This window comes from Tupaia chinensis, unplaced genomic scaffold (genome assembly GCF_000334495.1).
Source record: "Tupaia chinensis unplaced genomic scaffold, TupChi_1.0 Scaffold000018_1, whole genome shotgun sequence".
Classification (NCBI taxonomy): Eukaryota; Metazoa; Chordata; class Mammalia; order Scandentia; family Tupaiidae; genus Tupaia; species Tupaia belangeri.
Window position 1 is genome coordinate 6354335 of NW_006159448.1, and position 13080 is coordinate 6367414.

The 13080-nt window shown below is 38.0% G+C and overlaps 1 protein-coding gene across 2 annotated transcripts in view; it reads left to right on the forward strand.

Moving 5' to 3' along the window:
• The window catches only part of SPAG16 (sperm associated antigen 16), a 1195723-nt gene that overhangs the window by 833726 nt on the left and 348917 nt on the right, over positions 1-13080 (forward strand). For both annotated transcript variants that reach the window (XM_006140101.1, XM_006140102.1), the window contains exon 14: positions 7031-7096. In XM_006140101.1, the coding sequence (XP_006140163.1) occupies positions 7031-7096 (66 nt within the window). The remainder of the gene's footprint in view (positions 1-7030; positions 7097-13080) is intronic.

A 13080-nucleotide genomic window follows, 5' to 3' on the forward strand; every position in this document is an offset into this window, starting at 1 on the left:
ATGTTGGGAGGCCACTCACAGCTCTTGGGCCAGGACTTATTACATGTCCTTAGGCAATCTCATGGGGCCCAGAAGTACGCATCTACCCAGATAGGAAGAACATTGGGAAAATAAGGCAAATGGTCTCCCCCACTTTATCTTGCACATGAAAGACTACATTATTTTGGAATTAGATATTATCAAGTTACTGTTTTGGCTCTGGCACATCTTATCTATGGTTTAGTTTTCTCATCTCTAGAATGAAAACTGCAGAAGTACCATATCATACAGATATTGTGAAGACTAATTATGATAATGACTGTAAAGCACTTACATAATGCTTTAGGTACTTAAGAAGGACTCAATAAATGTAAAGCTGCCTCAGGTAAGAATCATTTTCTTATAGCTGTTTAAAATGTTAAGAGCTAATGGGGTAAAAAATCTACAGGTACATATATCCCTGGGTTAGAACCGTGTTGCAGAGCAGACACTGGGGGAATAAGACAGAACGCACATTCCATGTCATGACTGCTCAAGATGAAAAGAAATATGGGAAAGAAGACAAAGCTATTTGTCCAATGATAACCATATCTGCTGGGGGTGATATTTTTCCACTTTTCATTTGTGACCTCCATGTAACTCTGTTTGTTTTCACTCAACAACTGTTTGTCAAACCCTACTGAGCGGTCTTGGGCCTTGAGGAGTAGTAGTGGTGGAGAACACAAACACAAAAAAATTTTGTGGGGCTTAATTCTAGTAACAGAAGACTAGCAATAAAGAAATAAATCCAGTAAGTAATTTTAGTGAATGTGGTGTGTAGAAAACCAAAGAGGGTGGTCTATTTCTTGGATATTGACACCTATGGGAATAGTTGAAGCACCCAAATCTCAGGGGTTTAATAAGGTAGAAGCTCAGTGTGGATTGGTAGAGTGTCTGGATGGCTGGCTTTTCTTTTTGTTGTGGTTCCTTCCATTGGACATCCCTCTATCATGGAGCGTCCCTATGCCTATACCCTGCAAAGCGAGAAAAAGAAAGAGTTTACAGGATTATGGAGGATATTTTTTAATGACCAGGCCTATAAGGGTCAAGGACTTGTTTCATGATTGTTTTATTGGCAGAACTCAATCATGCTCAAACTCATCTTTGTCCATGATGGGAAAAAGGGGGAATCTCATAAGACAGTTTTTATTGCTGTAATGACCAGTTGTAAGGGGAGAGGTAAGGAATATTATCTCCCAGCCACCACTGAAAATGTTGTGTTTGAGTTGAAAGCAGCAGAATGGGAAGGACAAAGCCATAAACATGTCTACGAGAGAACGTCCAACATAGAAAAAAAGGGAAGTAGAAAGGCAGGAGCATACTGGGCCTGTTAGAAAGTGGGAAGGCTTATATTTACTTATTTAATCTTTACAGGAAATAAGGGATTTCTGGGTCAGGGAACCAACCACCTATTTGCTCACAGAGCAGCTTATGTTTATTCTCCATTCCTCAATTCCCTCATCGAGATTCCAACTATAAAATCAGTTCCCAACCTTCCTTTCAAGGATGAATGGGGGTAGGGATTGAAGGGAGAGTGGAGGGAAACAAAACTAAAGAAGTCTTTGCACTGAAATGTGAACAAATGTTCTCCTACGAGGAATGGGAAGGTCTCTAGGTTCACAACTCCTAGAATGTAAACAAAGGGCACAGGGGGGATCTTAAGTCTCTCCTGAAGTCTCTATCTTTAGGACTGTTCTTCACTCATCCTTTAACCCATGTGCCAGAACTCTTGGTTTAGAAAGTGCTGACCATAATGAGACATGAACACATTCACAAAGCACATTGGATAAGAAGGGAGAGTGATCAGGGGTGAGGTCATGTACATAGTCAGGAGCCAAATAATATGGAGCCTTTGCACCTAGGTAAGAGTTTGGGATTGGCTCTCAGTACAGTGATCATTTGGATGACTCCATGGCCAGCTCCAAGTTTTGTTGCCTGCTCTAGTGGCTATGAAAGAAATGGACGGTAAGTGGGGTGGTGGTAGGGACAAATAGACCAATAAGGAGGCTCCTGCTGTGGTCAGGCTCCACAAAATAATGTCCTGCCACAGAGCGACAATGTTGGACAGGGCCAGAACTGTACAGAGCAGGTATAGGAGTGCAGGTAGGTAAGTGGGTGAGTTTTAGAGTACTATGGCACCGTGCAGTAACTATAGTTGGTTAATAATTGAATGTGTGTGTCAAAACAGAGCAGAGGATTTTGAGTGTTTACAATACAGAGGGTTGTATACATGTGCATGAGTGTATGTATGTATATGTATGTGTGTATGTGTGTGTATATATATGTGTGTATATATATATAGAGAGAGGGAGAAATCACCCCCTTGGAGGATGAGCATACTACAATCCAGTCTCCTCCATTCTCCTCTCAGGACTTTAGTCATGCACACATATGTGCCTGGTGTGTTTCAAACTGCCAGATCTTGGACTCAAACCACAGTCAGTCACATGGAAATCCAGCACCTTAAATACTGTGGCACTTGCTGGCCTAGAGTGTTATGTTTTCAAGACAAAGTCGATGTTCTGGATGAAGGTTAGAGTAGACCAGGGAAAAGAAGAAAAGTATTCTGATTCTGAGGCTCCTGTTTGCCTTGTTCTGTTTCCTTGTTCAAGTAGCTGGTGATGTCATTTGTACACGCTACAGGCGAAAGATTTGTTGAGGGTTAAGATAGGCAATTGGGGGACCAGCAGTTGGCGTAATGGCTATGTCGCTGGACTTCCAAGTAGTCAACCGCGGTTCGCATCCCAGACCTGGTGGCTTAAAACTCACGCTGGGTGCATATGCGTGCGTGCCCAAGATCCAGAGAGGAGAATGGAGGAGAAGGGAATGTGGCGTGGCCATCCCCCCTGGGGGGTGATTTCTCGCTTTCTGTCTCTCTGTCTCTGTCTGTCTGGCGAGCGCACACGCCCTATGGCAAAAACCTCTCCAAAAAAAAAAGTTAGGCAATTTGGAAGTAGTGAATAAAGTCTCTTTTTGCATAGAGTTTCTGACTTGCTATGTCTGATAGGTCACCAGAAGACTCAGATGGCACATGCTGTCAATTTGAGTTTAATGTTTAGATAAGTGCAGACAGGGGTATAGGAGCCAACACAGCTCTCAAGGACTTGCAACAGTGGAAAGTCAACACTACCTCTAAGTTTCAAAGGGTGGGGGAAGTAGGACATTACTGGGAGGTGCTGTGTACTGTAACCATGGGCAAAGACTCAGATGTAGAATTAGAGGATGGGACCACTGACAAAGTTACAGCTGAACAGGAAGGGAGCAGATGCGATCATTTGTCCATCCTCTCTATATTTTTGCTCATTCATGTACTTCACACACTTTCCTCTGGGTGAATGCAACCAGGCTAGGAAGTCTAAGAACCCAACTGCTGTGGTTAGTAGACAGCATAACATAAGGCAGATAGACATTCAGATTTGGATCTTGGTGAAGAGATAAGCGTAGAGAGTTTGATTTGGAAATCATTGGCACTTTGATGCTCTATGTCTCTAGTATCACCTCTATTCACAGGTATTACTTGTTGGTCCAGCTGCGGTGGTACAGGCATGAGAGCATTGCTACATGGGGCTGGAAGGCATATGGGAAGGTACAGGGTTCACCTCCCAGGGCTACCTGGACAAGCCAGGGGAATCTGCCATGCTGGCTGGCTGCAGGGCTGGGGAGAAGATCATGGGGAGAGAATCCTGTCGAAAGAGATTCTCTTTCTCTCTCAGTAAATATTTTTTAAAAAAATAAATAACTAGTATTTGTTAAGCTCTTACTTTGTGCAAGCAGCACACCAATATCTCACGTGAATCATCTCTATTAATTTTCCTAATAAAGTTTTAGGTTAAATACCATTACCTCATTACACAGTAGGCAACTTTCAGTTTACGTAAGGTCACACAGCTCTAGTAGGTGGCAGATCCAGCAACTGAGTGCCAGGAATGTCTACTCTCAGGACCTGTGATAGAAAACATTATCAGAAACAACTTCTTAGAGAGAATCAAATATAGAGCAATGCATATGCGGTCACATGATGATTTTTAAAAAAGTTTTCTCTCATTTTCCTTTTCACAATCCTTTGAAAGAAAACAATTCTGACAAGAATTCATCAAAGAAGATATTCCAAATTTTAATGTCCTGGTCTGGGTATTGCTTTTGATTAAGGCTGTTTGCAGAGTAGAATATTAGTATCCTATATATTCCCTGTATCACAAAAAGAGTAGATTCACTTTTATCTGGGGAACAAAGCTGGAGAGAAAAGCTTTTTTAACTTTTCTTAATTCATGAAACATTTATCTTCAAGTCAGGTTTTGTTATAACAGCACAAATGTGGTCTGTCAGCATTTCCATTATAACCCTCTATTTCCAGGGCTTTTCAAGAGTGCCTTAGAGATTCCACTTTGAATTAAAATTTGGCGTTCAGGATTGAATCAGAAAACTACATTTTCCTTACCAATTAATCAAACAGTTTAGTAATTCTCAAGTTAGAAGTAGACCAAATGTAAAACTTTTATTAATGCCAAAAATATTTTAAGACAAACATGCTCGTTTTTAATCCTTGTAAAAATATTAACAGTCACTATACAAGTATATTATTTCATTGTATGTTGGTTCTCAAAGAAAATTAATCATAAAAGTTCTGAAGGCGATATTTAAAAAAAAAAACCTAATTATAATACCTTATACTCTGCTTTTTTGGTTTAGTAAGTTATTTCTACTTTGGGAATTGGGATGATTAGAAGTTCTCAGAATAATTGGTTTAAAGTTATTACAGTATTGAGATACTGAACCGGAATAATAGAGTTATTATGGAAGGGAGGTGTGGACATAAGAGAATGCCAAAGTGTTCTAGTGTATTTTTGTGAAATTTAAATTAATGTCGGAAAATTGTGTATGCTGTGAACAAAGATTAGTACCATGCACAAATTCTGTAAATAGATCTTTGAAATTTAACTTGCTGTATACAATGGCAATAGTGAAGAGTAAATGCAGCTTAGTTACAAAGCCCTTCTTTCTTTGCTTAATTCAGAAATATCTTCTAAATGACCAATGATAATAGAGAGTAAGATTATAATGATGCTCTATTTTTAATATCTCATTTTGTTGTCCTGCAATCTCTCTCTCAACCTTAAAGTTTCAAGGTAATCGGGGAGAGAAGATGAAGACTTTTGAGTAAATCTACTCTTGCCCTGGCTGACTTCTCTCCAGCCACACTAGTTGCCTTGTTGTTCTGGAACATACCATAGAAACTCCCAAGTGGAGACCTTTGCTCAAGCTTTTCTTTCTATCTAGAACATTTTTTCTCCAGATGTCTGCCTGGCTCACTCCCTTATTACCTTCAGTCTTTACTCAAATCTTAGTTCCTTAGGGAAACCAGACTCAGTCACTCTACTTGATAATGTGATTTTTCCTCAACCATCTCATTTCCTAATTTCTTCTAATTGCCTGATTTTTTTTTTACCTCTGCCATTTTAACAAGATGTCTACCTCCCCACCACTAGGGTATAAGATAAGATCTACGAGGATACAGTTCTTTATGTATTGACATGTACCTAACATGTAGAATTATACCTGACATCTATTATTCACTCAAGGTATTGAGCTGCAGAAAAGTCATGACATTTATGTAAATATCATTACTTTTTTGACAACCCAATATTTGTTGATGAATAAAGCTGTTGGATGAAATCTGAGTATCAAGACCCATAGCAAAATTCTTCAAATGATAAAGCTGTCCCTGGTTCTTCTACAACATTTTTTTTCCCTAAGTTAGTGAAGAAGTCCTTCAAATATTGGTGTCAAAATGAAAGATTCTATGTACTGTGTTAAAGACTCCTGGAAACATTTAAACCAAAGCTTAGACTTTTTATAGTTAATTTTAATTTAAGCTTTTGTTTAAAAGATAAACTGAATGAATAGATGAGAAGTATAATTTTCACAAAAGAATGCTTATTCTCTATTTTAAAATACCATTGTATATGAGGTCATCAGGTGGCATGGTTAAGGCTCTGGATTACCACATGACTGACCATGGTTTGACGTCTGAACACGGTGGCTTGAAAATCATGTTGGGCATGGGTACGTGCATGCCCAAAATCTCAAGACAAGAATGGAGGAGAAGGGATTGTGGTGTGGCCATCCCCTGAGAAGGGGAGAGGTTGTCTCACTTTCCTTCTTTCTGGCTCTGTCTCTGTCTCTCTCCAGTGAGCACATGCACCCTATGGCAAAAACCTTTAAAAAATAAAAAGAAAGGAAGGAAGAGGAAGGAAGGAAGAAAGGAAGGAAGAGGAAGGAAGGAAGAAAGGAAGGAAGAGGAAGGAAGGAAGAAAGGAAGGAAGAGGAAGGAAGGAAGGAAGGAGAGAGAGAAAGAGCAAGAAAGAAAGAAAAAAAAATACTCATGCTCACCCTCATTAGTGATGGAAATGCTCTGCTGAAAGCAAGAACTTTCCATAAAGAATTCAGTCCTTAGCTGTAGCACTTGAAAAGCTATGCTAATGGTGAAATAGAGGACCAGTGGTTGGCATAATGGCTATGTTGCTGGACTCCCATATGGCCAACCACGGGTGAGTCCTGGACCTGGTGGTTTAAACTCACACTGGGTGCCTGTGTGTGCATGTCCAAGATCTTGAGAAGAGAATGGAGGAGAAAGGGATTGAGGTGTGGCTATCCCCCGCCCAGAGAGGGGGAGTGATTTCTTGCTTTCTATCTCTCTGTCTGTCTCTGTCTTTCTGACGAGTGCACACACCCTATAGCAAAAACCTTTTCAAAAAAAAAAAAAAAGAAAAGAAAAGAAAAGAAATAGCACTCGGTGAGAGTTTACTACTTGCTAGGTGATGAAACAGCAAGACCAGTAGTTTAGCCTTATCTCATTCTGTATGGCAGCTCACAGCAAAAGCTAATATTATCTATTGTGAGAATGTATGAATTGTATTATTGAACTAAAAATTACTTTAAAGCAAATACAATTAATTGCCTTTCAAGTTCTTTTCATGTATCAAATTATTTTATTTCTGTTTTGTCTTTCTAGAATAAATGTGAGCAGTCACTTTATGGTCACATGCATTCTATCAATGATGCCACCTTCTCTCCTAGGGTGAGTTCGATTCTCCAAATATATGATTTTAATATTTCTTATATAAAAATTAACTTTCATAAATAAAATCCTCAAATTTCCAAGGTAAAATGGTAAGTTAGTTGTGTGAAGAGGAGAACAAATTTTTGAATTAATTGTGAACAATAACTAAAAACGTATAGACAATATATAGTTGTAGAATTTTAGAGCTTATACATACATTCACATACACACACATACATACACACACACATGCTAAGCTATGACAGGAATGTAAGGAATCTTACTGTTTTCACTCCACTGAAAGACATTTTTAAGAGCCTTTTTTCCAATTTGGGTTTATAAAAAGTAAAAGTATGTGGGACATAGACTTGTAGATTTCATTGAGAAATCATAAAAATACTAAAATTCTTGAAAGAACCCCTGAAAAAATAACAAGCAAAAACCAGTTAATGGCACAGGGATATTCTTTTTTTTTTCTTTCTTTCTTTTGTTTTCTTTCTTTTTTTTTGGAGAGGTTTTTGCTGCAGGGTGTGTGTGCTCACCAGAAGCAGAGAGACAGAGAGACAAAGTGAGAAGTCACCCCCCAGGGGAGATGGTCACACTACAATCCCTTCTCCTCCATTCTCCTCTCGGGATCTTGGGCACATAAGCACACGCACCTGGCGTGAGTTTAAGCCACCAGGTCCAGGACTCAAACCGCGATTGCCTACATGAGAGTCCAGTGACATAACCATTGTGCCAACTGCTCGTCCCAGGGATATTCTTCATTTGAGACCAGAGAAACCTTGATTTGACCGCTTCTGAATTTCTTATGGAAAGATTTCAAATGTGTCTTTCTTCATGTAAATTAATCGCAAAACAAAACTGTAACTTGAGATATTCAGAAAGATGACTTCACCAGTGATGGAAATTGTTAAACATTGCTTTGAGTTGCTAAACTAATTGAGGATGTCTGTAAAAGAGTTCAGATAGTAATCAAGGAAGGGTAATTTAAGTCTGTTCCTTCTCAGATGAAAGTGATTTGACTAGATAGATGACCTCTCGAGTCCCTTCCAACTCTATGATTTAATTATATCTAACGTTTTAATTTGTCTCTAAATTCCCAGTGGAATGAGAATCTTAATTCCATATTCCTCTTCTTTTCCAATTACTTAAAAAGAACTCTGATAGATTACTTACATCTAACTTCAAAATGAGAGCATAGTCAAAGTTCTGTTACTACCATGCTATTATTACTCTTTCAGAAAGAGGAAAAGTGCTTACAAAAATTGTATCTACTAAGGGTATGTTGATTGCTCTAACTGAAATTATGCTGGTGTCACCACCGGCAGTCCTGAGAATGCTAATGATGGACTCAACCACAATTACATTTGAACAGATTTGTCTTTGGAAGGAATATTCCATTTAATTGACGGTACTGATCCAATTAGTTGAAAAGCATTATATTATGGATTGGTTCTAGATACCAAGTAAAATTTTATTTCCAGCAGAGTATATTGGCATTTAAGCACTATGAACCCAAATGATAGAGGATATTTATGCTAAAATTCTATTAAGTGGTTTATAGCCTCACATACATTCGGAAAATTAAATGGAAGCTGAAATGAAATAAACTAATATTTTCTGAGTCAGGCATTTCATTTGGGTAAGCAATATCATATTGAAAAAGACACACCATTTGACATTTTAAATAGTAACATTAATAAGTATGGAAATATCCAAATAAGATGTATTGAATCAGCAATCAAGGGAGACACACATTAATTATACATATTTCAAAGGGCAAGATGATGAATGTGAAGTCCAGGTGTCCAATGTCAAAGTGGCTAACCTGCTTTATGTTTACACATATTGTTTGTTCCAAATGGACTGTTACTGATCCAAAGTAACATCCCAAAGTCTCCATGAAATGTTCTATTCATTTCTCCTTTGCTGAAAATATTTATTAACTCTTGAGACAATGATGTTTTATTATCATGACTGTTATTTGTAAGTGAAATTTTGGGCCACTTATATGATTTGTTTTGAAAAGTGTGCTTCAGGTCACTTATCTAAGGAATGTCAGGAAGATGAGTGGCAGACATGGCTACAGAGCACACAGACTTTCAAGCCTCATTCAGGGACCTGACATTGGGACATAGTTAACATTCAAAGAAACCGTAATAACAAACACATTATACCACTGTGCATACATAGCAGACAGATTTTAATTATTTAGTCTAGTCTTGATAATTATTTGATGTTTCTATGGATGGTTGTTTATTGATATATTACATTACTAGATAAACTTGCACTTAGCTATTTTTTTTAAGGTTTTTGCCATAGGGTGCAAGCATTTGCTGGAGAGAGACAGAAACAATGAGAGGGAATGTGAGAGATAACCTCCAAGGGGGGATGGCCACACCACAGTCCCTTCTCCTCTATTCTCCTCCTGGGATTTTGAGCAAACACGTACCCACACCCAACATGGTATCAAGTCACTAGGTCCAGGACTAGAACTGCAATTGGCCATGTGGGAATCCAATGCTTTAATCACTATACCACCTGCTGGTCCCTGCATTTAGTTATTTATGTAAACAAAATTTTAAGAATATTCTGCAATTTTAGATTTGTAAGCAGAAACCACAAATGTGAAGTTCAGTGTTACCAAGGTAGCAGTCAAGATTTATAGAAACTGGTCTGGAGCCTGGTAATTAAAGGAGGTGGGTCAGCATGGCTAACTGTAGTTTGAATCTCGGCCTTGGTGGCTTGAAGGACATGCCAGTTACTGTGTGAGCCCCAAATCCCAACAGGATGAAGAAATGTAGGAGATGGGATTATAGCATGACCAGGCCCCATGGTGGTGGTGGTGGAGGGGGGTTATTTGAGAAGGGGTTGTCTTTTTCCCTCTTCTCTCTGTCTTTCTCTGGTGAGTGCATACACCCTCTGGAAATTAAGGGGTGGGGGAAGAGTCACAGATACAGATAATGTATATATGGTCCTGAAAAACTATGTAAATTAAATCTTATTTCTGCTTTATTATTAGAGCTCTGATGTCTTCATTTCTAGCTAATTTCTCTATTTAAAGTAGATATTTATTTTAAACCTCTTTGAAAAGTAATCTGTAAGGAAACGTTTCAAAGCCTTATGAGTGCTTTTTACTAAGTTCTTTTTATAAAGCAAAACCAAAAATAAAAAAGGAAGCCAACATTAGTAACTGGAAAACGAATAATAGACGCAGACAATTCAATGTAAGGAAATGATAACAATACTAAAAGCTATGTAAAAGCTCATACCAAGAAAATGAGCGGGCTATCTCTATTGAAACTTCAGTTTCCCAGGAAGTTGGCCCGTGGTCTCACTGGGAAGAGGATTCCATCAGGCCTTCCAGACCTCTCATTGGTCTTCCCTTTTCCATTTTCTTTTACTTTTATTTTGCACTCTAGTCTTACCTTGACATTAGTCATATAATCAGTTGATATTTATCAAATATTCCAATATGCTTTATTATTCCTTTGCCTTTGATTGACCTATTTATTTTTCCTCCTCCCTCAGAGTCTCATTTTCTTCTTGCCAAAGAATATTCTGTAGTTGCTTTTTTCAGGAAAGTCTGTAGGTATAAAACTTTCTTGGTCTTTGTTTATCTGGAAATGTCATTATTTTAATTCTGATATTCCATTTGTAAAATTAATTTATTATTTTTTTCCATCAGTGAGAGAAACTGAGGGAGAGATAGAGAGACAGAAACAGGACCCACAATAGAGCCTTGACTCCCCATAGGGGTCAGTCTTACAGACCGTCACGTTTTACTGTGGTGCCACCTCCCACCTTCTGATAGCTCTTCTTCTGGGACTGTAGGTGGCGAGACTGTACTGCAATCTAGAAGTGGATCCTTCGTAGATCATCTGTCTACTCTTTCTCTGTCATGCCAATTTCACCAACTTTGAGGTTTTATTATTATTTTCAATTTTTCCATTGCGTGTCTAATTTTTTTTTCTTTGTCTTTTTCTGGGGCCTTGATATGATTTCTAAACATGAGTACCCTTGTCTTTCTACAATTCTAGAAGTGTTTGAACAATTATTTCTCAAATACTTTTTCTTGTCACTTCTTCTAGTCTCTTCTTTAGAAACTTCTTTTCTATGTACGTTGAAACTTCTTATTCACGTGCAACTGAAAAATGTGTATTCTGTACTTGTTGGATAAAATGCTCTGTAAACTTGTGTCAAGTCATAAAAAAGAGAAATTTCCCAGTAATTTCGTCATGTTTCCTAACTTCTTTTGCATTTCCTATACTTTCATGTTCCATGTTACATTCTGACTAATTTTTTCAGATCTTATAATTCAATAAATCTTATTTTCATTGAATCCAGTTTACTTCTAGCCTTCTATTGAGTTTTTCCATTTGGATGACTACATTTGAAAAAGAAAATATTACCCTTGTTTCATTATGCCTTATTTTGATTTCAGGTAAATATTAATTTTTTTAATTACTTAATTTCATTTTATTCATTATTATTTTTTTTATTTTGACCAGAGAGAGAGAGAGACTGGGAAAGTGAGAAAGCAAGCCACCACATCTAGGACTTGAACTGCAGGTAGCCATGTGTGAGTCCAATGCCCCAACCACCACACCACCTGCCAGCCTTTAACCTATAATTTCTAGGAATTTTGAGTGGCAGAGCTATTTTTGCATTGTCTTTATCCTCTATGTTGCCCAGAAACATCTAACATTATTTTTCCAAAAGCATTTAATTTGAATTCCAAGTCAAAGAGTCCACTTAAAATGCTTTCCATTTCCACATCACTACATCCACTGTTCAATCTCTATTGTCATCAAGCTTTACTTTTTATTATTACTTGTAATGTTCTCTTTTCTGAGTCCTGAGAAGTAAAGTATTTATAATCACTGCTTCTCAATAACTGTACTGGAGGCTCTTTTGTTATTTGACTGCTAAACATTAAGTTGTATCAAGGCTCAATCTTAAATCCTGCTTTTAGTACATTGTCTTCTTCATTTATCTCATTCAAACCTGTGATGTTTAATTTTGTTTATGTGCTGATGATTTTAAAATAAATCCCACTGTGATATTCAGATTAACCATTAGCTATTGTGTATCTTAACCTAAATATCTATAAGAAATCTTACTTAACTATGTTAAAAATGAACTACTGGGCCAGCAAGTGTCTGGATCCCACATAGTAAAATGAGCAGTCCAAGACCCAGACCCAGCGGCTTGAACAGCACACTGGCCTCTTGTGTGTACATTCCCAAAGTTCCTAGAGGAGAATGGAGAAGGAGGGATTACAGCATGGCCATCTCCACTGAGAGTGATTTCTCACTTTCCCTCTGTCTCTCTCTTGCCCTCTCTCTCTCTCTGTACCATTCATACATACATACCCTGTAACAGATTAAAAAATTTAAAAAATGAAACTCTTGCTTTTTCTGCCATCTTGGAACCTGTGGTGGCCTGCTGGGAACAGGACTTCTAGGAAGTGCGTCTATATGCAGGACTGTGGTCCACAGCCATTTTTGCTGACTGTAAGTGGGATCTCAGGAAACAAAGGGAGCACACACACTTCTTAAAATTCCACATATCTGTGCCCAATACGAACATGAAGTCTCTTTGGGCAAGGGATGTATTTATGTGTACAAAGCAAAAAACAGCACAGCGACTTGGTGGTGGTAACCGAACAAAACCAGTTATCTGGGGAAAGGTTACTCATGCTCATGGAAACAATGGCATCATTTGTACCCAGTTCTGAACCAATGTTCCTGATAAAGCCATTGAACACAGATTCTGTGCAATGTTGTATTCCTCAAGCATTTAAACTAAGGAGAAGCAAATAAAGAAAACTAGATCTATTTTTAAAAAGAAAAGAAAAGAAAGTCTTGCTTTCCCTTCATCCCAGCTGATTCCTTTCCCCATCTTATCATAGTAAATATTCTATTCATTCTGAAGCAGAAGGAGGAGAATGAGTCATAGTTAGTAATTGTCTTGGACCTTTTGGCCTGTTAACTTTT